This window comes from Chaetura pelagica, unplaced genomic scaffold (genome assembly GCF_000747805.2).
Source record: "Chaetura pelagica isolate M959 unplaced genomic scaffold, ChaPel_1.0 scaffold559, whole genome shotgun sequence".
Classification (NCBI taxonomy): Eukaryota; Metazoa; Chordata; class Aves; order Apodiformes; family Apodidae; genus Chaetura; species Chaetura pelagica.
The window spans coordinates 501,752-522,783 of record NW_009970722.1 but is presented as its reverse complement, the minus strand read 5'-3'; the positions used below and the strand labels follow the sequence as shown (position 1 = coordinate 522,783).

At 40.0% G+C, this 21,032-nt stretch overlaps 1 protein-coding gene across 1 annotated transcript in view; it reads left to right on the top strand.

The window, feature by feature from the left end:
- ARHGEF28 (Rho guanine nucleotide exchange factor (GEF) 28) overlaps positions 1-21,032 on the top strand; it is a 109,160-nt gene that overhangs the window by 25,065 nt on the left and 63,063 nt on the right. The window contains exons 7-8 of the mRNA XM_010006381.1: positions 3,536-3,582; positions 5,080-5,140. Of these exons, the coding sequence (XP_010004683.1) occupies positions 3,536-3,582; positions 5,080-5,140 (108 nt within the window). The remainder of the gene's footprint in view (positions 1-3,535; positions 3,583-5,079; positions 5,141-21,032) is intronic.

Here is a 21,032-nt window from a genome sequence, read left to right as displayed (position 1 = left end):
CAGACTGAATTTGTTCACAAAATATTTTTGGATTTACAGTGACTGGAAAATCCTTAAATAATTTTACTGTGAGAGCTAAAAAAATGGAGAAGGTTCCAGGAGAGGGCAGTGTTTAACTGAATGAACGCTCCAGCCTGCAAATTCCAGTAAAGCCAAATAAGTTAAGTTAATGAAGATAGGAGCAGAGTAATGTTTTGTATGAGTAGTTTTGGGATGCAGCCCAGACTTCTTAATATGGCAAAATTCCCATGTGCTTCAGTTAGATATTCAATATTTTGGTGAGCAGTTTACCTCTAGAAGGGTTGCAGGACTGTACTTGCTGATGAGAACCTTATTTCATTACTATAATACATCCCTGTGTACCTTGTAGCAAGCATCTTTTAGAGATGAAAAGAAAATAACAAAAAAAAAAGGGTAATTTTTCAGCATCAGTAGTATGACATTTCAGGCGTTTATTTATGATTGTTAGGCAAATGGCCTATTGATTAATACTTTTAGTTAATTCCTATGTGGCTGGCTGTGCATATTTGGATGAAGCAACAAGCTGAAAACTGAGTTCTTTAAGAGGCTTGGTCTTGATCTGTGGCTGTGCTGGAGGTTGCCCTTCTGAGGGCAGAAGAAACATGAGTGCTTGTGTAAAGTGTTGACAGGATCAGAGCCAGAGGGAAAGGAACATGACTGCAGTTCCAGGTGGCATCAGCTAATTATTTTGAGTGAATGATTGAAATGGGGATGCATTAGATGTGTAGGCTGCTACATGTTAGTCCTGGAAAAGGAGTTTTATACCTAACCTATCCAGCAGCATTCAGGCAGCAAGTGTTCTGCCCTGGTATATTTGCAGAGAAATGATAAGCAGTTATTAGCAGTTGCAAACTATACATCTGTAAGTGTAAGTGGCAATTTACCATACAATATTTGTGAATTACTTTGGTGATAGAGTATGCAAATGCATAGACCCTGGGTATTCATCTGAGTTCCATACTCTGACCAGCATGACCTTTATGCTGCTGCTCGGGTACAGAAAGTGAATGGCCTGGATTGGTAGCACTATATGTGATAGTAACTCGGGCAATACAACTAGGCAATGGTTACTTTGATAGTTTTTACTAAAACTACAGTTTGAATTCAGGCTGACTTGGCAAAAACAGATAATGAACATTGGTGTCAGGGAGAAAAGACACCAGTTCAGGATGCCTAGTCTCATTTTGGATTCTGGTTGTAAAGTTTCTTTTCCTCTCTTTATGCCAAAGATACTTGGCATACATATTGCCATAGGCACGTATTTGTGTTTTCAATGGAAGCTATACACTTTTTTGCCTTTGTGTCATAGGTATTTTGTGCCTGTTTTGTTTGTTTGTTTTTTTAGATAGTTGCAATTGAACAGCAAGAAAAGTATACCACATTCTGGTAGTATCCAGAATCTATACAAACAAACTGTAGTAATCACAACTGGATGTCTTACATTCTCTATTATCTACTTGTAGACATGAGGGACCTGTAACTATTGTTTGCTGATGGGCAGAAAAGCTTTTTAATCTTCTTGAATTTTGATATTGTCATTGTTTACCATACTTCTATAAGGAAGACTTTTTTTTTCCTTTTTCACTAAGCACCAACAAATCCAAATACTGAAAAATGATGAGTGAAATTATTGACAGAGTACTTTTTGCTACATTCTCAATTGCATTCAGTAAACTCCTTTATAAAGTGTCTGCTAAGCTCAGGACATTAATTTGGCACATTCATGTCACAAAAGGATCCCCCTCAGATTTGAAAACTGCTGCCATTCCAAGAAATTGTAACTACTCACTTGTGTGTGAGCCTAAAGTCAAGATCAACAGACCTTTCAAACACAATGCTATCAGAAGCCCATTAGCTGTTATTGAGTAGAGGTTGCTATAGCATTACATTGCTTCTGAAATGCAAGCATACAAAAGCAGTAAGGTGATGCTACTAGCTTAGCAGTGAATCTCCCATAGCAACTTAATTAAATTCAAATACAAGAAGTGATACATTATCCAGTGAGGATGCAGAACAAAAGGTGAAATAGATGGTATTTTTGCTAATTCAATAGTTTGTCCTTTTCTATTTTCTAACCTTGAAATTCCATGCTCCTGAGTTACTGTTATCTGGAAGAAAAGCCATTTGCTTCTACAGAATGTTAGGTATGCAGCAAACAGCCTTTTATTTCAGAGAACTGGGAAACTGAGCAGTAATAATGCCAATTGCATGGCAGTACTGTAAAAAAAATACCTTCCCACTGAAGCTTTTGACATAAGTTTCTGCAGTTACAGAATAAATAGTCCATTCCTTCTTTTAGATAAAAGGTCTTGCCTGGGATGCTTTGTTTGATAGCACTAGTGTTTTTGTGCTCAGTGATTGCTTTCTCTTAGAATTCAAGGGGATGTGTATATGCTGCAGAAGGTCAATTAGAGAAGGTGGATTAATTAAAAATAATGATCAAGATACTGATCAGCATGGACCCAGTCCGGACTCCTGCTAGCGTGCAGGGGCACTGCTGAGGTCAGAGATGATAGGCACTCTTATTGCAGTGGGCCCATAATTGCATCCTAGAGCTTGATCTCATAGAGACCAGGTTAGGTAGGGTTGTTGTTGATGGTGGTTGTACAATTTAGATAATAGGCAGCTGTCTCTGAATTTTTGTTCCAACACCAAGAAAACACAGAGGTCCCAAAACCCCATATTCCTAAAAGCAGTCCCCCAAACCCACTCTATACGGGCTGCTAAGTCACACTTAGTTTATCTCTTTGCTGGAGCTGAAGAATGGAGAGGGATTTCTGTATCTGGAAACAGCTGTGAACCTTGAATTTAACGTTTCAATATAAAATGAAACATATTTACCAGCATAACTCTGGCAATATAATTATTATTATTGAAAAAATACTTAGTAATAATAATGTCTCTGAAAGCCTAGGTGGTGCTGGAATTAATTTGTATTCTTGTAGCCAGATTACACTTAGCTGTTTCACAACAGTCCTTGAGGCTGCAAAAGTTTGGGCAAAACTTGCAATGTGGTCCTTGTTTTCATGTGCTGTGTCCTTCCCCACGGAACTGGGAAGAAACCATTAAAAAAAAAAAGAGTGACAGACACAAAGTACTTTTTGGGGTGAAAAGGTACGGTCTAATTTCAGAGTATGTATGAAACACCTGCAGAAGAAAAGCAGAGCCCAGCTGCTCTGCAGAGTTGTTGTGAGGCATGGCGCTAGAACTGTTGGTTTTCTGAGCATGTAGGGGTTAATAAGCAGCTGGCTGACAAATGTCTGTGCTTGCCTAGCCTGAACGTAACAGTGACAATAGCATAGCACTTGTTGTGCATCCAGCTTGCACACTGCCCAGGGGATTGCCACTGTGGGGAGATGCATGGGCTGCTCATGTCCATTGTTTTTCCTTGCCTGCTCTTTGCTCCTTGTGTCCCCCTTCCTATTTGGAAAAGGAGAGGCACCAGCAGCAGAAACTAAAACAGACTCGAACTGAATTTGCTTGCTACTAAAGGCAGGAATCTTTGCTTTTACAGGTCCTGCGAACTTGGCATCTGAAAAATTGTCCCAGGATGATACGAAGGTACAGATTTCTCCTTATACAAATAACTAAGCTTCGTTTAGGTTGAGAAGCAGCAAGCCTCTGCTTGGCTATCTTGGCACTTCCGAGAGCTAACAGATAAATAAGGTGACTAATGCCTGCCAGACATTTCCTGCCCTTTCCTATCCCGTGGGAATAGTTATGTGTATAGATGATTATTATTTGAAGGAACCTGCCTGTTGTGTGGTTGTGGGCCGGAAAGCTGAGTTGGATGAGCAAGCTCTGCTTTAGGACCAGAAAGCTCTTGTGTTTATGGTGAACCTTAGTGCCTTCAGGGAGCTTGCAGCCCAGCTCCAGTCTCAGGGGAGCACAACCTGTCTCATAGAAGCTTCATCCTTGAGACGTCATGATTTGTTACATCTGAGGAGTTAGTCTCTGAGAGAGAGCTTGTGGGTAACTGTGAGCCTTTAGCTGCACTTAACTGTGAAAACTGCTTTGTGTAAAAATATATGTCAGTTCCCACTGTCTTCTATATGGAGGTATCTAACAGATATTGGAGGGGCACCAGTAGTTGTGAGAGGTCCCATTATGGTTAGCCAGTTGTATTTGGTCGCTAGTATTATATTCTTGCTTTTTAGTTATATGTATCTGTTTACAGAACTAGAAAATCTTTGTGTCAGTGGGTTTTTAATAATTTTTTAAAGCAAGGTATGCTTCAACTGGGTATGAAGCTAAAACGATGATTTAGGTTGAGGGAAGCAAAATCTGGTAAAATCTGACAAATAGCTAATTACTGTTGATTTTTTTTTAATAACATTTGAATTTCATGTAATATTGTTGAACTGCCACTTTTGTTAAGTAGTTATTATAAAATGGATGACCTCTTTAGGGTTGGTTTTATTTTTTTAATTGCCAGCTGTGCAGACAATTGATCATTTGTTTGGGATTCAGATGTTGCAATTGTAATCTATGTCATCTCAGAATTATAACTCTGCAATATGCATGCATTTTTGAGTCTATTTTGAAAACTTACGTTGGGGCAGAGTATTGCAGCTTGTGAGTCTTGGTGGGGTTCTGGTACCTTATTGACTGTTTCTTGATTTGATTAATCAGAAAGACCATAGTTGACTCTATGAAGAGTGATACTATATTTCTACAGGTGTGAACAGCTCAGGTGTTAGAGAAGGAGATATTTTAGAAATATATTGTTTTTTCCTCCAAAACACTGTATTCACAAGTCAGGGCACAGCTAAACCTTATAAAAGAAAAGCAGGCAGAAAACTGGAGTTTGCATGGGAATTGAAGTGTGGTTTAGTCTCTTCAGTTAGGTTTAGAGCTTGAGTCCATGGGGTTCACATGCATATTGTAGAGTCTGGTAGAGCATACAGTATCTGTTGCCTTGATTAAAATGACTAAAATGAAGTGACTCCTGCTTGATAGTGTTTTATCTGAATTCTGAAAGCGTAAAGCACTTCTTGCAACTAAGCACAAATGCAACTATTTGTTTTCAAATATATATCTCAAGTTTTCTGTTTCTAGCCTTTCCAAGAGTCTGTGGTTCCTTATAAAGAAAATGAAGATCATGTCCTGCTGGGCATAGGTAAGAAATAATTAATAATTTTTAATTTCCCAGAAGTTATTAATATATACAGTGATGCCAAATACACATAAACCAGGTTCTTTAAAAAGGTGGAGGTCATTGACACTGCAGCCTAACTTTGCAGAATGTCAGAGAGGGAACCTCTTCCAAGGCACCTCTAGTATAGATAGGTGGTGTATTCAATAGTATCATGACACCTTAAGATTTTTCAGTAGTATATTAGCTATTGTAGGAAAAACAATCTTGAAAATAATTTCTGATGGAGCCAACATACATGACTCAAGATGAAACAAAGCACATAGACACATTTATATGCTGAAGTGGTAACTGAACTGTGGGGTTGGTAGAATACAGCCAGTTCCACTAGGCAGTACATTTACAGACTGAAACTTAGATGGAAAGGTGAGTGTTTTCAAATACAAGTCCAAGGACAATGTGCAAACATAAGCACAGCAAGGCAGAAAAAGATGACAAGTAACTAAGCTCTCCCAGTGGGAGCTGCTGTGCCAGTCAGAGGAGCTGGCAACTGCTGCTGTCAGTTGCCTGTGGTCCAGTGCTGAGCTCAGAAAGAGCAGCCCAGATGGTGGCATTCAGACAACCCATATACAAACTTTGGTGGCTACAAAATGAAGCTCTGTGTGTGCATGTGTGTAGAAAGGGAGGGGATTTATGTGCAGGAGTGGCGGTGGCATATGCTAGAAGGAAATGAGCTGACGTACACTCAGAGAGACAGTTGTAAGATAAACTGGCAGATTATTTTAATAGTCTGTCATTAAAATAATAATCTAGGTACCTATTTTTCTAGACACTGTTCTGCCAAGTGCCTGTACTTCCACTATTTAATCCTGTCTGTCTCACTCTCCCATACCAGGAATATCAGAACTGCATAAGGGAATTGAGAGTAGTAGCAAAAATATTAATATTCACAGTTATCCTGACTTTAGTGCTTTTGAGCAGGGACATCACAGCAGTCCTTGCCCTGCACAGAAATGCTGTGTATGTGTATGAGAAGTTAGGACCCATGTGATCAAATCTGTTTTGTTAAGCAAGACCAAACTATTGGACTACATCTCAGTGTAGGAGGGTGGGGAGTCATTGTGGAGTTATTACGGTTTACTAATCTGAAGCCACATCTGCTTCAGTCTCCGCTCCAATTATGCCATCTGGAAGGAGCATAAGGTAGCTTAAAGCTGGCTGAGAGGAAGTTCTCCACCTTGAAATTATAGCTGATGTATCTTTTTCTTACCCCTGAATTGCCTTTTCCTTCTAAGGCATTGTTTGGACAGCAGTGCTTGTGACAACTGGAACAGGAGCCAGGCCCTCTGGCTTCAGACCAGCTCAGTCTCCTCTCTGATGCTGGGATGGGCAGTGGCAGCAGGTCCTGAGTCTTCTGCAAGGAACAAGCAAGTGACTTTGGCCATGGTTCATACTGTTAGGAGTGATAAATTGTAGATTCTCAGAGGAGCTTTTGGGTAAAATAAAATAAATAATTGCATACAACTTGGAACAAGATTTAGGTGCCTAAAATTTGATTTAAATGTTTTTTTGTAGGCATCTTATGTATGTATGGAGTAAATTTATAAGTATGGTTACAAATTTGTAGATATACATATATCTGTGCATCTACATGTGTCTATGTTTACCTTTTGTCCTGAGCACAAGCTCAACTTATATTAAACTAAGAAAAATTCCTTGTTGTACCTCTTATCTGAAAAAGGTACAAAATTATCTTCCCTAAATTATAATTAGCTTCTTCCCTGAATTATAATTAGCTTGTAGTACATTTAAGAGGTTGACTTGTTTGTGAAGAAGCTGCAGTGGAATTGGTTCTGCTTGTTTTAGAAGTAAGTCACTGTAACTGAGAACTTAGTTGCCCTATGTAAGGACTGGAGTGGGGATTCACTGCCAGTTGCTCAAAGAGCTCTTCTTGCCCATCTCCCAGCTTGCATACTAAAGTTATCTGAAACACTCATAACGTAGACAACTGATGGGATTTTGTCACTGACTTCAACAGGGCCTAGAGTCTTCCAGTTAGTGTTGTGTGTGGGGCTGAAGTGCAGGCTGGGCAGCAAATGGGCGCCCAGGTGTGCAATGAAATGTGGAAGTGGAGAGGGATGAAGAAGGATGAAAATAAGAGTTTGGTGACAATCAGAAATGTATAAGTTGACTTAAGCTGGTTTTGTTTGTTTATCTGAATGCAAAAAATTGTGTATGTTCTAACCTGGCTCATATAACCATATTGCTGAATAGTGTAGTTTTATTAGCCTGGATTGTTTTAAACTACTTGTTCAAAAATTGTTTGCTTGGCAGTGTTGTTAAATGGCAATGTTTTTGTCTGGAAAGCACACAGTGGGGGATAAAAAGAGAAATGGAAATGGTTGTCAGTGGGGGAGAGGAAGAGGGAGAACAGCTAAGGGGGAGTTGAGTGAAGAAGAATGAATAGAAATGGGCAAACTCTGGAATCTCACTAGGAAGTTGGATGTGTAAATCGAGGAGGACTTCCAAGAGCAAGAATGTGAGTGCTCTTTGAATGGGTACAAATTCCCTCACTTATGCTTCTCACATGTTTTCCCACGTGTTTCTTTCTTTCAGAAAAACATTTACCAAAAATCATCCTCATCATAGAATGGTTTGAGTTGGAAGGGTCCTTCAAAAAAGCAGTGGCTCATGGAAGGGCTCTGCTGTTCTTGCTTTTTTTTTTCCCCAGCTTGCCCTTTCAAGGATACTGACTGTGCTGGCTGTTTCCCCACACCCAGTGGAGTTTTGTAAGTCTCTGCAGGGGTGCTCAGAACAGCTGGTATGGTGCTAAAAGGTTACCAACTATCCTTGCTTCCTGTCTTCTTCTTTTTTGGGTTGGGACATGGCTGCCTTAGAAACCATTTGAATCTTGCAGTTCAGTTTTGAGAATTGTAATTCAATTTTTTGCACAAGAGGCTTCTTGTCCTCCAGGATAGCTAGAGGGCCTGTGGGGTTCCACCCCTCTGATTGTTGGGGGATGATGGGCCAGTAAGAAGACATGTGAACTACAGATTATGTTTTTGGGGTTTTCTGTATTCAAAATTGAAGCAATAGGGGTAAACTGTGGGCCACAACAGGATGCTAGACCAGGCTCACCAGGAGCTTGTATGAAGGCTGCTGAATTCAGTGCTAGTCACACCTGCCAGTCTTCTTCCCCTCTCTCTCTTCTCTCTGTCACCTCTGGAAATTGTTAGAGATCTGTTTTGTGTTTACAAGAGGAAAAAAACCAAAAAACCACCTTTTTTTTTTTTTTTTTTTTTTTTTAAGGACATTGAGAGACAAAAACACTATCCAGTTGGGGAGAGTGAATGAAATAAAGAAAAAAAGGATTTTTTTTTTTTTTTTTTTTCCCCTTTCAATATTAAGCATGTGTCTTATTGCCAGGCATTGTCATCCTCAGAGTCAGCAGCCATCTACATTATGGGAGAGTCTAAGAGGTGACAGCTGAATGATGTTACTGTTGGGCAAGTGACAGTGTTAGTTGGGCATGTGTTTTTAAACATTTATCATTCCTTCCTGTTTTGCATAGCTGGTTTGGAAAGAGTATGTTCACAAGGCCATTTATAAAGCTGCAGAAGTTTCTTTTTTCCAATAAGAAAAATCTAATATTCAGTTTTTCTTCTAAGGAAATATAGATATTTTTTTTTTTTTCCTTTTTTTTTCTAAACTTCAGGGAGGCAGGATGATGTTAAGTTTAAAAAATATTTTCCCTGTTTTCATGGTTACAGTGCCAATGACCTACCGGTGTCTGCCTAATCTATTCTGTTTGCTCTGCTGTTGGTGAAAACATTCTGCAAGCCACGTTTTGCACTTCAGGAGATAAGAGTACTGGTGCCAAATTTTTGGCAGTTTCCTGTATATGACCAGGCAGCTACAAAGCATTTTTAGTAGAGCCTGCCCTTTGATTTTCGTGATTCCACAGAATCCCAGTTTCACCACAGGTCAATTTAAGGAACAGAACATAATGATCTCTGTGTGAACCAGTAGGTCTGCACTGTAATCTGCAGAAAAACCTGGTTTCAGTGTTGCTGTTCTGTTCTTTTTCAATTGGATTTCCTTACTGTGGTTGGTAAGACTTAAAAAGGTGGGGTTATTTTTAGCATAGAAGAATGCATGGTTCTGCTGTCTGAAGTCTCACCTTTGTCCAGCTTTTTTTGGGGGACAGTAATGCTATTGTTTTTTCTACTTCATGTGGCCACATCTTTTACTCCTGTTTTAATTGGTTTCCAGGGTGGAGAATGTTTGCATTTGGAAGTGTTTTGAGTCAAGTGTGCCTCTTTTGATATTCAAAGTACAGGAACTAATTTCTGGTTATTGACAGATGAAAGTGAAAGTTACATGTTAAGTGTTGCCTATTTGAAACACTTAAAAGAGTCCTGTGAGTAAAGCTGTGCAGGTTTTTTCTGTTTGTGGTAATTTTTATTTTCCTGTCAGCTTTCAATCTTCTCTTTCTCTTAGGCTTTGAGAGAGTTTGGTGATCCAGCCATAGCATCCCTAGTCCAGAAGCTGCAGACCTTTTCTTCAGTTTTAACAAATTCCCAGTAGGACCTTGGGCATGTCACTTATCTTCTCCCTGTGCCTTGGCTTTCAACCTAAAATTAGAAAGACCATAGAGAGTGAGGTGAGAAAGAGGCACGGAAATCCTTGAATATTTGGAGTTGTGCAAATACTCAGACTGATTGTACTGAAGAAGTTCTGGAAGGTCAGTTTGTGGTAAAGGAGGCTTTTTTAAAAACTCATTTTTAGTTGAAAGGTAGCTGGTCTGAAAATTGCAGAGAAAAATAATAGCTGAAGAAAATGGCATAGTAACTGCTCCAGCTAATGACTGTGGCAATTGCACTCAGCCCTTTTTTTTCCCTGCAACTTTCAGAGATCTTTAGATTGTTGCTTCTACTTTTGCAAAATCTTAGCATGGTTTTTTGCACTGTGCAGAAGAGAGACTTAACCTGAAGGTGATCTGCCATAAACAACATTTTAACAACATTTAAATGTGGCAGTAGTTTATTTCAGTAGGTGAGACATATTCTTATTTGTTTCGAGTGTCTATAAACAACTAAATATTTAAGTCTGCAGAATAGTAGAGAGCTACAGAAGATGTGGGAAGTAGAATCTTCTGGGATGTGAGCCTGAACTAAGCTTAATTAAGAAGCTGTGTAGAAATCTGGAAGAAGCAGCGTTAGGCACTACAACAAGCGTTTTCTTGTTTCTTGAGGTTTCCTCCACTATTGATTTTCTGAGACATTATAATTCAAGTTAACCTTAAAAGGAAGACAGAAAGAAAAATGAACAAGTTACAAACGTGTGCTGTCTGGCTTCCCAGAACTTGTCCTCCTCCTCTGCCTAAAATCCAAAACAAATTTGTTCAACAAAATAATCCTTCAAAAAGAGGCCTTCCCCCCCTCCTGCTCCCTTTTTTTTTTTTTCCCCCTTCTTCCCCTCTGATGTTTAAATAAGCTTTTTTGCCTGTCTTCTGCCTGGTCTCGTTTCATGCTAACATAAATAAACAGTCTGGGATACATATAATGTCAAGTCACTCATTAAATGTGAAATATAATCCAGGAAAACATTGTGAAGAAAACAATTGTAGTCTTGGAAGTGCACACATGAATACATTTCTCAGTTTTCTTCCTCCTTGAGAGGCAGCCCTTCCCTTGAATCCTCCCTGAAACCTGGAAAATTGGATTTTTAACGAGATGGGTCTTTGGTGAACATTTTAGCAGTGAAGGCTGCCAGCGTAAGCATAGGCTCAATAACCAAGTCATTGGTGAAATTTCAGTAGGAGTGAGGTCCAAGTCAAACTTGAGTTTGCTTTCATGTGAGGCCATGTGTGCTCTCCGTGTTGCTGGGGCTCACACAGCCCTCTGTGGAGCTGAAACCAGGAAGAGGGTTTTATTGACTCCAGTCCTTAGTTCTCAAGCGTTTGCAAATAAACTCAAGGGAGCTTTGCATTAGGGTACAGGACAAAAAAAAAAAAAAAAAAAAAAGAAAAATATTAGCTTTTCATCCACATTTCTACTGCATATCCCAGCTAATCTTTTGATGTGAGTAGATACTAGACAAGGAGAGCATTTAGGCAAATTATCTCTTTATGTACCTTGAAAATGCTTAGGGGTTGTTTCAAGAGTCAGGGCATACTGACCGCTGTCATGTGGAAGTAATATTAATGAGCTTGTTATTCTAAACCACACCAGGTGAATGGTGTGGTAAAGAAGGGGAAAAAAAAAAAATCTGCACTCAGTCATGCACCAGACATCAGAAAGGTCTGTGTTGGAGGAACACTGTGAAATGCTGACAGCAGGACAGTGAGCTGGACAATGTGAAGAGTTAGGGACAAAGCCTGAGATGAGTGTGCATGTCCAGGGGCTCTTTGGAGCTACACTGCGCAGAGGTCATGTTTTTGCTTCAGTTCTGTAAAAACTTAACCCTCTTCATCTCAATCCTGTGGTCCTCCAAGGATCTTGCAGTGTTAATATAGTTTATGTGAAATTGTTTTTCTTAAATTTTTAAAGGTACATTGCTCCTTTTACTTTATCTGAGAAAAAAGTTTAAAGTATCACCACTAACAAACAGTTTCTTTTCAAAAGAGGTGAATGTTGCTAATAGGTCTTTGCATGATAACGCAACATTTCTTGAATATCACAAATGCAATGTTTTTTAGCATGAAAGTGCAATTCTTGTTATAGCAGTTCTAACAGTAGTTGCAGCCCTGGTTTCAAAGTAAACATTAAAAGAACAGCCTTAAAAATAATTTTATAATTCACATTGTCATTAAAACTATACCTGCAGGACAACAGTAAGGAGTTAGGTATAAATTAAGATCGAGTGGTCTCCTTTAAATCTGGATGGTTTGCAGCAGCATTGTGATTCCATGTGCTCTGTCTAGGGTTGATAGAAAGATATGTCCATGTGGAAGTTAATGCAGTGGAACATGAAAACACTTGGACTGGCAGCCCAGCTTAGAGCAGTTTAGAAAATAGTGCATACAAATTGACTTTGCTTCTCCTGAAGCTTGCCCTGACCACAGAGTGTTTCAGTAAACCTGGGGGTCTGGAGAGGACAGTGTTTTTGGATATGGATAGGGATGCAATGTTTTTTAGCATGAAAGTGCAATTCTTGTTATAGCAGTTCTAACAGTAGTTGCAGCCCTGGTTTCAAAGTAAACATTAAAAGAACAGCCTTAAAAATAATTTTATAATTCACATTGTCATTAAAACTATACCTGCAGGACAACAGTAAGGAGTTAGGTATAAATTAAGATCGAGTGGTCTCCTTTAAATCTGGATGGTTTGCAGCAGCATTGTGATTCCATGTGCTCTGTCTAGGGTTGATAGAAAGATATGTCCATGTGGAAGTTAATGCAGTGGAACATGAAAACACTTGGACTGGCAGCCCAGCTTAGAGCAGTTTAGAAAATAGTGCATACAAATTGACTTTGCTTCTCCTGAAGCTTGCCCTGACCACAGAGTGTTTCAGTAAACCTGGGGGTCTGGAGAGGACAGTGTTTTTGGATATGGATAGGGTCCCCTGCCACTCTCTATGTTGTGCCTATGAAGGCAGTAGGGGTTCTGTGTTCATGTCCACTTCAGTGTCCAAGAATCTGCAGTTATAAATAAATCAACAAAAAAATTGATCCAAATTTATAGTACAGCATTGTTGCTTTGTATTTTTCATTAGTATTTATGGTATCTGTCTACACGACATCTGTAGTTGACATTCATTATAGAAAAGAAGTCTCTAGAGTGGGAGAGTTTGTCATCAGCTGTTTGAATGGAAGAGTAGTGAATACCTGCATGAGGGAAGGTGTGAATGAGAGGTTTTGGGGGCTGGACGGGGTCAGGGACATTTAATCTCATGTGAGGAGATGTCTAGGCTGTATACCTGAAACTGCTGTGTTATTTGTGGGAGGTCTTGACAGGCCTCTGTTCACAAAATGAGGAAGTGAATGGGCCAGTTCCCTAAAACAAACACATGAATCACCTATCTGAAATTTAACAATAAGGAAGATAATAAAAAAAAACAAACACCAAAACTGAGGGAGGTAATCTGTTAAGATCTTAAGGATTTGGGCTTGTGTCTGTTTTTCAGACATAGGTTCAATGATTTGGGAGAGGGGAGAGAGGGAGAGGAGTAGTGATGTGGCAAAGTTTATTCTGACTTGTCCAGTATAAACTTTCATAAGAAAGACCCAGGTCTCTGGTAGAGAGGAGAGGTAATAATATGTGTGGCACGGCATCTTATGAGACCTATGTGGCTGTTGCTGACAGGAGTCTGTACAGCCATGGTCTCATCATTTCAGTCAGGCAGAAGGTGCATTAGAGTTGGAGGGTGCCTGGTGTGTGGGACATGGTTGGTAGCTTTAATTGCCTTTAATGCACATGTGCCAAGTTTTCAGGATGATTAAGTCCAGTGTAGGGTAATGCAGATAACTTTGTCCAGGTACGTTGGCTGACCTGCTGTGTGGGAAGATGTGCTCTAATTAATATAAACAAAGGAGTGAAAGAGAGGAAAGCCATTTGTGCTTGTGGGTCACAGCAGCTGATGGAGAAGATCACCTAGCCCTTTTTACACCATCTTTTTTTGTCAGAGTCTTCTCTGCTGCTCTGAGAAATGGTTGCAGCCTCTGCTACTCCTGGGCAGAACCAAGCTGGGGGAATTCAACTTCACTTCTAACATTAGGGGGCACTCTGCCCAGAGCAAACCAGGCAGGGCCTTTTGGGCAGAGTCAATGTTCAGGCAGCTCTCATCTCACCTGCATCCAACAGTGACCCTCTCCAGCCCTGCTTCTGGGGTTGGTAGCCCTGCTTTCCATCCCCTGTACATCCGTTCTCCATCTGGGGAGGGAGCACTGGTCCAAGAGGGGTTGCCTCCTTCTGGTATGCCCAAGACAGCTGCCAGCCCATGGTTTAGCAGTGCTTGGGGAGAGTGAGGCTGCCCATTTGGCACCGTGGGGCTGTCCTCTGAGTGTGCTGGGGAGGTGACAGTGCTGTTCTGGAGGCTGCTGATGCTTGTGACATTCCTCTGCTTCCTTTCGACTTGCCACAAGCCATGGCAATGGTCAGACAATAGACAATAGACTGTAATATCTCTGGAAAACTTTTATATCATACGGATGTGTTTTGGCAAGCACTAAGTGGAAGAATTTAAGGCATTACATTATTTATCAGAAGTGTTCACCTTAGGTAGTGCACACAAAACCCCCATTTGTTCTTTATCTTCACATCTATGCCTTGGTATACATAACTGAAAACACTTTTTCAGTGGAAAGTGAGGTTAATATTTTCCAGCTAGAAAGCACCTTTTATCTCATAAACTGTCAGATCTTTGTGCCAGCTGCATGCAAATGCGTGCACTTTGGAAACAAAGCAGCAGGTGAAAATTGGGCTGGATCATCCCACGAATTGCAAGAATGGGGGAAAAAAAAATCAGCCAAAGACTGTGAGGCGAAGCCCTCCTTTGTGGCAAAAAGCAGCACGAGGTCTTTAATGGCTGCATAAAGGAGTTTTGCAAACTAGAAAAAAAAAATTCTTTCACAAGGCCTCAACAGAGCAAATAACATGAGTGATATTCAATTAACCCTTCAGAAATAAGGGTTAAGGTTGATAATTTATCTGTGCTTTCCAACTGCTGTTGACAAATGTCCATGCAAGGTCCTATTGCAATAAGTGGGGTTGAAAAGCCTAAAACTTGTCCAAGAAATAAAGGATAAATGACTGGAATAAATGATCAGGTTTTCATCACACCAGAAATTTAGTAGCTGGATTCCCTGAGTGTTAGGACTGCTGTTGAAAAATTATTTAAAAATCCTTAGTAACTCATTTGTATTAGAAGTTTCAAAATGAACACAGCTGGTTTAGAGGATGGAGCAGGCTGTAACTGAGCAGTCAGTGAAAACGTTCATGGAGTGTACAGAGGTCATTCAGGAAAGTAAATGTCTTGGCATGTGAAATATTTTAATGCCATTAAATATATCGGCTGCATTTCTGCATTGTGAGTGTTGGTCCTAGTTATCCCTTCCTGGAGAAAGCAGAAGCCCAGGAAGATCAGTGGGAGTAAGTGTATTTTATTTAAATGTCTAAGTGAAAAAACCCAGAATTGGTCAATTAGAGAAAAGATGCACAACTATGGATATCACAGAAGCAAGCAGAATTTACCATTTCTCATGAAGTAGGTCAAAGGGATAATAGCTAAAATCAAAAGGTGAGAAATTTTAAAGTCAGGGTAAAACACACTGCTCTTTAAATGTAAAGTGCTGGTTGCCCACGAGCCTTTCTTCTGGTTGGCATTGAATCTGTCTGATGAGCAACAGGTCACACTTGGATAGGAAGAATTGCTGTGTAGAGGGGAAATCTTTTGTGTTGGGGCAGTTAGCAAGAACATGTCCTAAGTGAAAAAGTTATCCAACAAATACGTGCTGTCCTTTCCTTTTCCTTCAAACTGTGTCCACAATGGGAAGCAGGTGGGTGCCCTGGATAGTGTGGAAGTGGGAAGGTGTAAGTCAGCACCTGCATTCCTGTATGCCAAGGGGATTTATCAGTGCAATTTGAACCTGACATTCCAGGCAGTGGAGATATTTTGAAGTGGATGCTTAAAGCATGGATTTATATCCTTCCTGTATTTTCAGTCATCCATTGTCTGTTGTAATTCCCTGGGGCTGTTAATTATATATAAAAATCAAACAGAGTCTGTGGGAGTGTCTAATATTTAAAGTGAAAGTCAAAGGCTTTCAGCGTCTGGGGCAAATTACTCTTTCCAGGCCTAACAAAGCTGGCAGAACTTCAGTTAAGGGAAGGGCAGAACAATGATGTGTTTCAACTGTGTTTTATGTAATTTGTGCTTTTTATGAAGTTCTTGTATAATAATTATTTTATCCCTGAAAACTTGATAGGTATTTTTCTAATGGGTTTTGAATTACATTTGCATTTGAATTGCATTATTGTCTTTCAATAAATACGTTGTTATCTCTGACTGAAATGTGGATTGGAGAATCACTTGAAACATAATACAGAAGTAGTGCTGCAGACCTCAGCAGCCTGAAAAATAATTGAAGTGAAGTAAGGAATGTTAACAAGCTCAAATGTCATCATCTTCCAAAAACTAACATTTAAGCTGATCCACATTCTCTCTCCTCCTTTCTGTGGAGTACAAAAACCACATACATTGTGGGGTAACTAAAAGCAATGTTTGGTGGAGTTGGTTAAGAAACAGTTTCATGTTATTTTTGTATTAACTCTTGTATAGACACATTTGAGGCTGTTTAAAAAAAAAAAAAAAAAAGAAGTAGTTTGTGTTCTGTAAAATGTTGGGGGAAGGGATAATGAGTTCCTACTGAATACTAATTGCTTACGAGTTGTTCAGGGAGACTGTATAAGAATGGAGGATTTGTTGTAAATTAGTCACTAGCTGTATTGTGTGTTGTTGTGAGGTTAGACCAGAGCTGTAAAGGTGCCAGCTCTACAAAATCCTTATGATTAACTGTCTAACTTGGTGATTGTGTGAAGGAGAAAATACTTTTCAGACTAAATATGATTGGAAAGAGTGCTCATCTAATGACAGTGTAATCTTTCTTCATAATACTTCAGCTTTAAGCTCATTTCAGCTAGAAAGATGGGACCGACAGATTTTTCAGTGGGTTATCACTGCTTTTCCAGCTGCAACTTCACACGGTCTGCCGAAGTTGTAAATGCTGAGAGGAGGGGTATTGCTCTGCAGTAATACAGGGTCCAGCAGATTGATTAATGCTCTTAATTTACTGTTATTCTTTGTCTTCTTTAATTCCAGCCATTTGCCTGTCCTTAATTTCAGAGTCCTTGTAAACCCCACGATTAACATCAAAACAAGGCTTTGGAAAAACTGGCAGTAGTTTGTTTATTTTTGAGACCTATTTTCTCATTCCTTACTCGGCTCCTATTGTTTTCATTTACATCAAAATGGAAAGGTGAGTTAATGATTCATTGGTACACTGTGACCTTCCAAATAGCTCTGGACCACGATGCAACAGCTCCACTTGAGTCTCTCATACTTTAACCTCCCTGCTTCTGCCTTCATATTTGCAGCCTGATCTGTCTACATGCCTGGACGCCTGAAGAGAGCAAACATTTACAGCTTCTTCCTCCCCTGTGTTTAGTGGGCAATTTGATCCTTCTTTGTCCATTCCTTTATTTTACATCACTCTTAGACTTGACTTGCTATAGAGAACAACAAAGTGCAACTTTGGAAATCTGCTCTCTGTGTATTTAGCACAAAAATGGACTCAGACTCTGATTCACCTTTTAATTACTCTTGGCCTTCCCTACCTAAAATGAGGATTCGAAGAAGGGCATCCAAACCAGGTAGAAAAAGCTGTCTTTTTTTTTAAATGAATCTTGCTTTATAACTCTGTCTCCTTTTCATTATCTGTTTCTGTGCAGGTGGCTCTAAACAGCTCACATGAGGTAAATTTTCTTTCTTTCACAAGTCAACCTCAGTGTTACAATTTTCTAGATAATGGTGTTGGAATTTTTTGAGGAAATTGTTTTCTCCAAATTATGTTCTAGTCTTTAAATACTTATTTTTTCTTTACTCTCCTAGTGCTATTTTAATTTCTGGTTGCATGGGTAACTTTCACTGAGCAGCTCTGACACCCCATGAGCTGCACGGCAGCAGCTGCAGAAAGCTCTGCTGGTTACAGTTGTTTTAATTTAGGGAGAATCTGGTAATTTAAATATGCCTCAACAGCTAGCAGGATTCTTTTTAAATTATGTACAAAACTCTTATGAGAATTAAGAGGGAAATCTTTTGCCTTATGTAAAAGAAAGCAAAACGGTCAGTTACTGTCTTTGGTGGCAAGGTCAGCTGCTGTCTTTGCATATCTAGACATTGTCCTCTTTTGTGGAGAAGTCTTTGGGAGGTAAGCCTTATAAATGTTCGTATGATAAAGGGTTTTTTAAGGAGATTGCAAGAAACTGACTGGAAAGCTTATGTTAGGAAGAATTGTCTGAAAGAGAGGTTTAATGAGGAAAGATATTTTTCTATATTTTTGCTACATTTAAAAGCAAAGAAATAAAGTGAAAGAATGACAAATAATGCAATTTGTGCTTTCTTCCATAAGATTGCTTTTTTGTGTTTCAGAAGGCGAAAAAGTCAAATAAGAGAAGCATGATCCATCAGTGTCGTTAAAGTCAATGAGCCAGGAGAATCATGTTTACACAGTCTGAGACTTTGACCTAGTTTTAGGGTGAAAAATTTGTACAGAATGCACACTTTAACAGGCAGAATACTTCCTGAACTTTTTAGTTTTATTAATGGGAAAATCCAGTGTTTTCCAAGTGTACAGGAGTTTCTGCAAGGTGTATGGATGCACATGCAGCTTGCAAAGAAGATGAAAGTGTTGCTAGTTGCATGATGTGTGTTCCTACTATTTCTAATGAGGACTTACTTTATCTGTTAATGCTGTAGCTGTGCACCCATCCTCTGTGGTACTGTTGCTGTTATTTTACCTTTAGATATTTTTTTTAAATACCTCATCTGCTGTAAAGCACTTTATATAGACCTGGTGTTTGCATGTTTTAGTATTGCACCTTGTTTCCCCTACCTGTTAATAATATACAAACATATATGGCTTGTATGCATAGCCGACCATATATGTGGGGCAAGAAGGTGTTCTTGGGTGCATGTGCATGTTTTAGTGGTAAATTCAAGTGTTCACTTATGCTTGGGGAATTACAGCTGTGGGTGCCTCAGGGTGGAGAAGTGCCTTTGCAAAGGGACAGCAGACTCATTATCTATGCTGGTGACCTACATTTTTTTTCTTCTTTCTGGTAGTATCTGATCATGACCAGTTGATCTTGACATGCAGGTGTGGGGCACACACCTTGCAGCTGCATTTTGCTTCTGCAGGAGTTTAGGTCTCAGTGAACAAGAGACTTGTATTGCTTGGTGGTAAGCAGTGTGGGATTCGTCCTCCCACCCCCAAAAGTCATGAAGACATTGTTGTGTACCTGTGCTGGATGCTCTAGCTGAACTGGACAATGAAATGTCAGCTTCCACCCTTCCTCTTTGAACCAGCAGGCTGTTGGTTTCCTGGTCTGGGGTTATTCATCTAGAGGCAGGGAAGCTGTGCAGACCTCCAGTTGAAGAGTCCAAAGCTGAAAACCTCACTCCCCTACTTTGCACTATATGCATCAGTGTTTTCAGATATTAAGATCCCTGTGTGCCCCGAGCTCAGCTTTTGTCCCTGCTGTGGGACCTGTCAGGCTGAGTGGTGGAGCCCCTGCCCTTCCCCTGATCTCCCAGCTGCCATCAGGAAGCAAGTGCAAGCTGTGCGCCCTTGGGGCCATGCATTGCAGACCCCCTCCATCCTATTGAGGCTGCATGTGCACGGCATAATTAAGGATTAATTAGGCACAATACAGTACATGAACATGACTGTGTATTAATGATTGGGCTAGGGAGGGGACACTAAGTTTTATTCCTTTCTGCAAGACTCCTAACAGCATTTATTTTGTTATTTAATGTGAAATAGACGTAAGGCAGGTCTCTTTGCCTCTCCCCTTGCTCTGCATAGTCCTACCTGTTCAGAGGCACTGACACTGAGAGCCTTTTTGGAGTCTTCAGCAGCGTTCAGGGGTTCTGAGAATATCTGTCTCTGATAAATCTGTCCCTCTGTGCTGGGAGGTGGGAGTAATGTGCTGAATACATTCAGGCAGAGATAGGAACCAAAACCAAGCATCCCTCATCTTAGGAAAGTCCTTAATAGATTAAGTTAATCTGTTGTAGAAAATGAGACACCGATTTATTTCTGTTTGTATATTTGTTTGGTAGGTAAGGTGACTGCTTCAGGGAGGGAGGTCAGGGCTGTGAACCCCATGTTGGAAAACGACACTTTTTTATGTCCCACATTTAGATGAGAAAGATCAAAGTAAATGGTTGACAAGGCACTTGCCTTTATTCTCAGTGCTTCTTAGTGGCTACTTTAGGACCACATCTTGAACATGATAGTATGATTTCTACCATTCTGTTGCCAGGTCCTGTCCACACAATGCTTTGGTTTCCACTCAAGAGATGTTGGGCAGTTAAATGTTGGTCTTTATTGCAACAACACTTCAAAGTGTGCCTGCTTCATGCTCCGTGTGATGCTCTTCTGACGTACTACCTTAACTCTGCTGCCATGAGTAGTGGCACTGTCTGAATGAAGCGCTTAGATGAATTAGGAGTGCAGAACCCCATTGAAACTGTTTGCATGGTCCACATCTAGAGATGTATGTGTCACTTTAGTCAGCCTACCACTAGGAAGGTATGGACTTCCTTCTCCAAATTCAGGTGACCACTTCTGGATTTAGAGGAGTATTTCTGCAGTCCTGCCTGACCTGTCTTAGACAGCTTAGCTGTCTGCATTTTTTACTTACTTCATAGTGCTATTACTTACAGTTATACATTAACTCCTGCTCAGATTGCTGGGGGTAAATGTGATGAGCTGTCTGAAAACTTCATTATATCTAGATAAAGGAATTTATAATTTCTTGCTTGGCTTTTTACTTGGTCAGACTGATGTATTCCTCTTCTCTTTCACTGTATGCTCTCTCAGACAACGATTTAAGTTTTAGTTTTGTGGAAAAACAGTCAATGTTTTGTTCTTGCCATTTTCTGACACAGGTCATTGAAGGTTGTAAGTTTTCTTACACCAACATACATGAAGTATGTTTTGAGTTCTTGCTATGATGAACATGTGTTTTTTTTAAAGTATTTTTGTAAGCATTTGTGCCTGGTAAATTATGCAGCTTTTTCTTTATAACTTTGATGCCAGTATTACAGAAGATGTAGAGAACTTGTGCCTGAGTTATTAGTTGGTGAAGGTCTGTCGCGAGCCGGTACCAGAGGGCTACCGGCTGTCAGGATG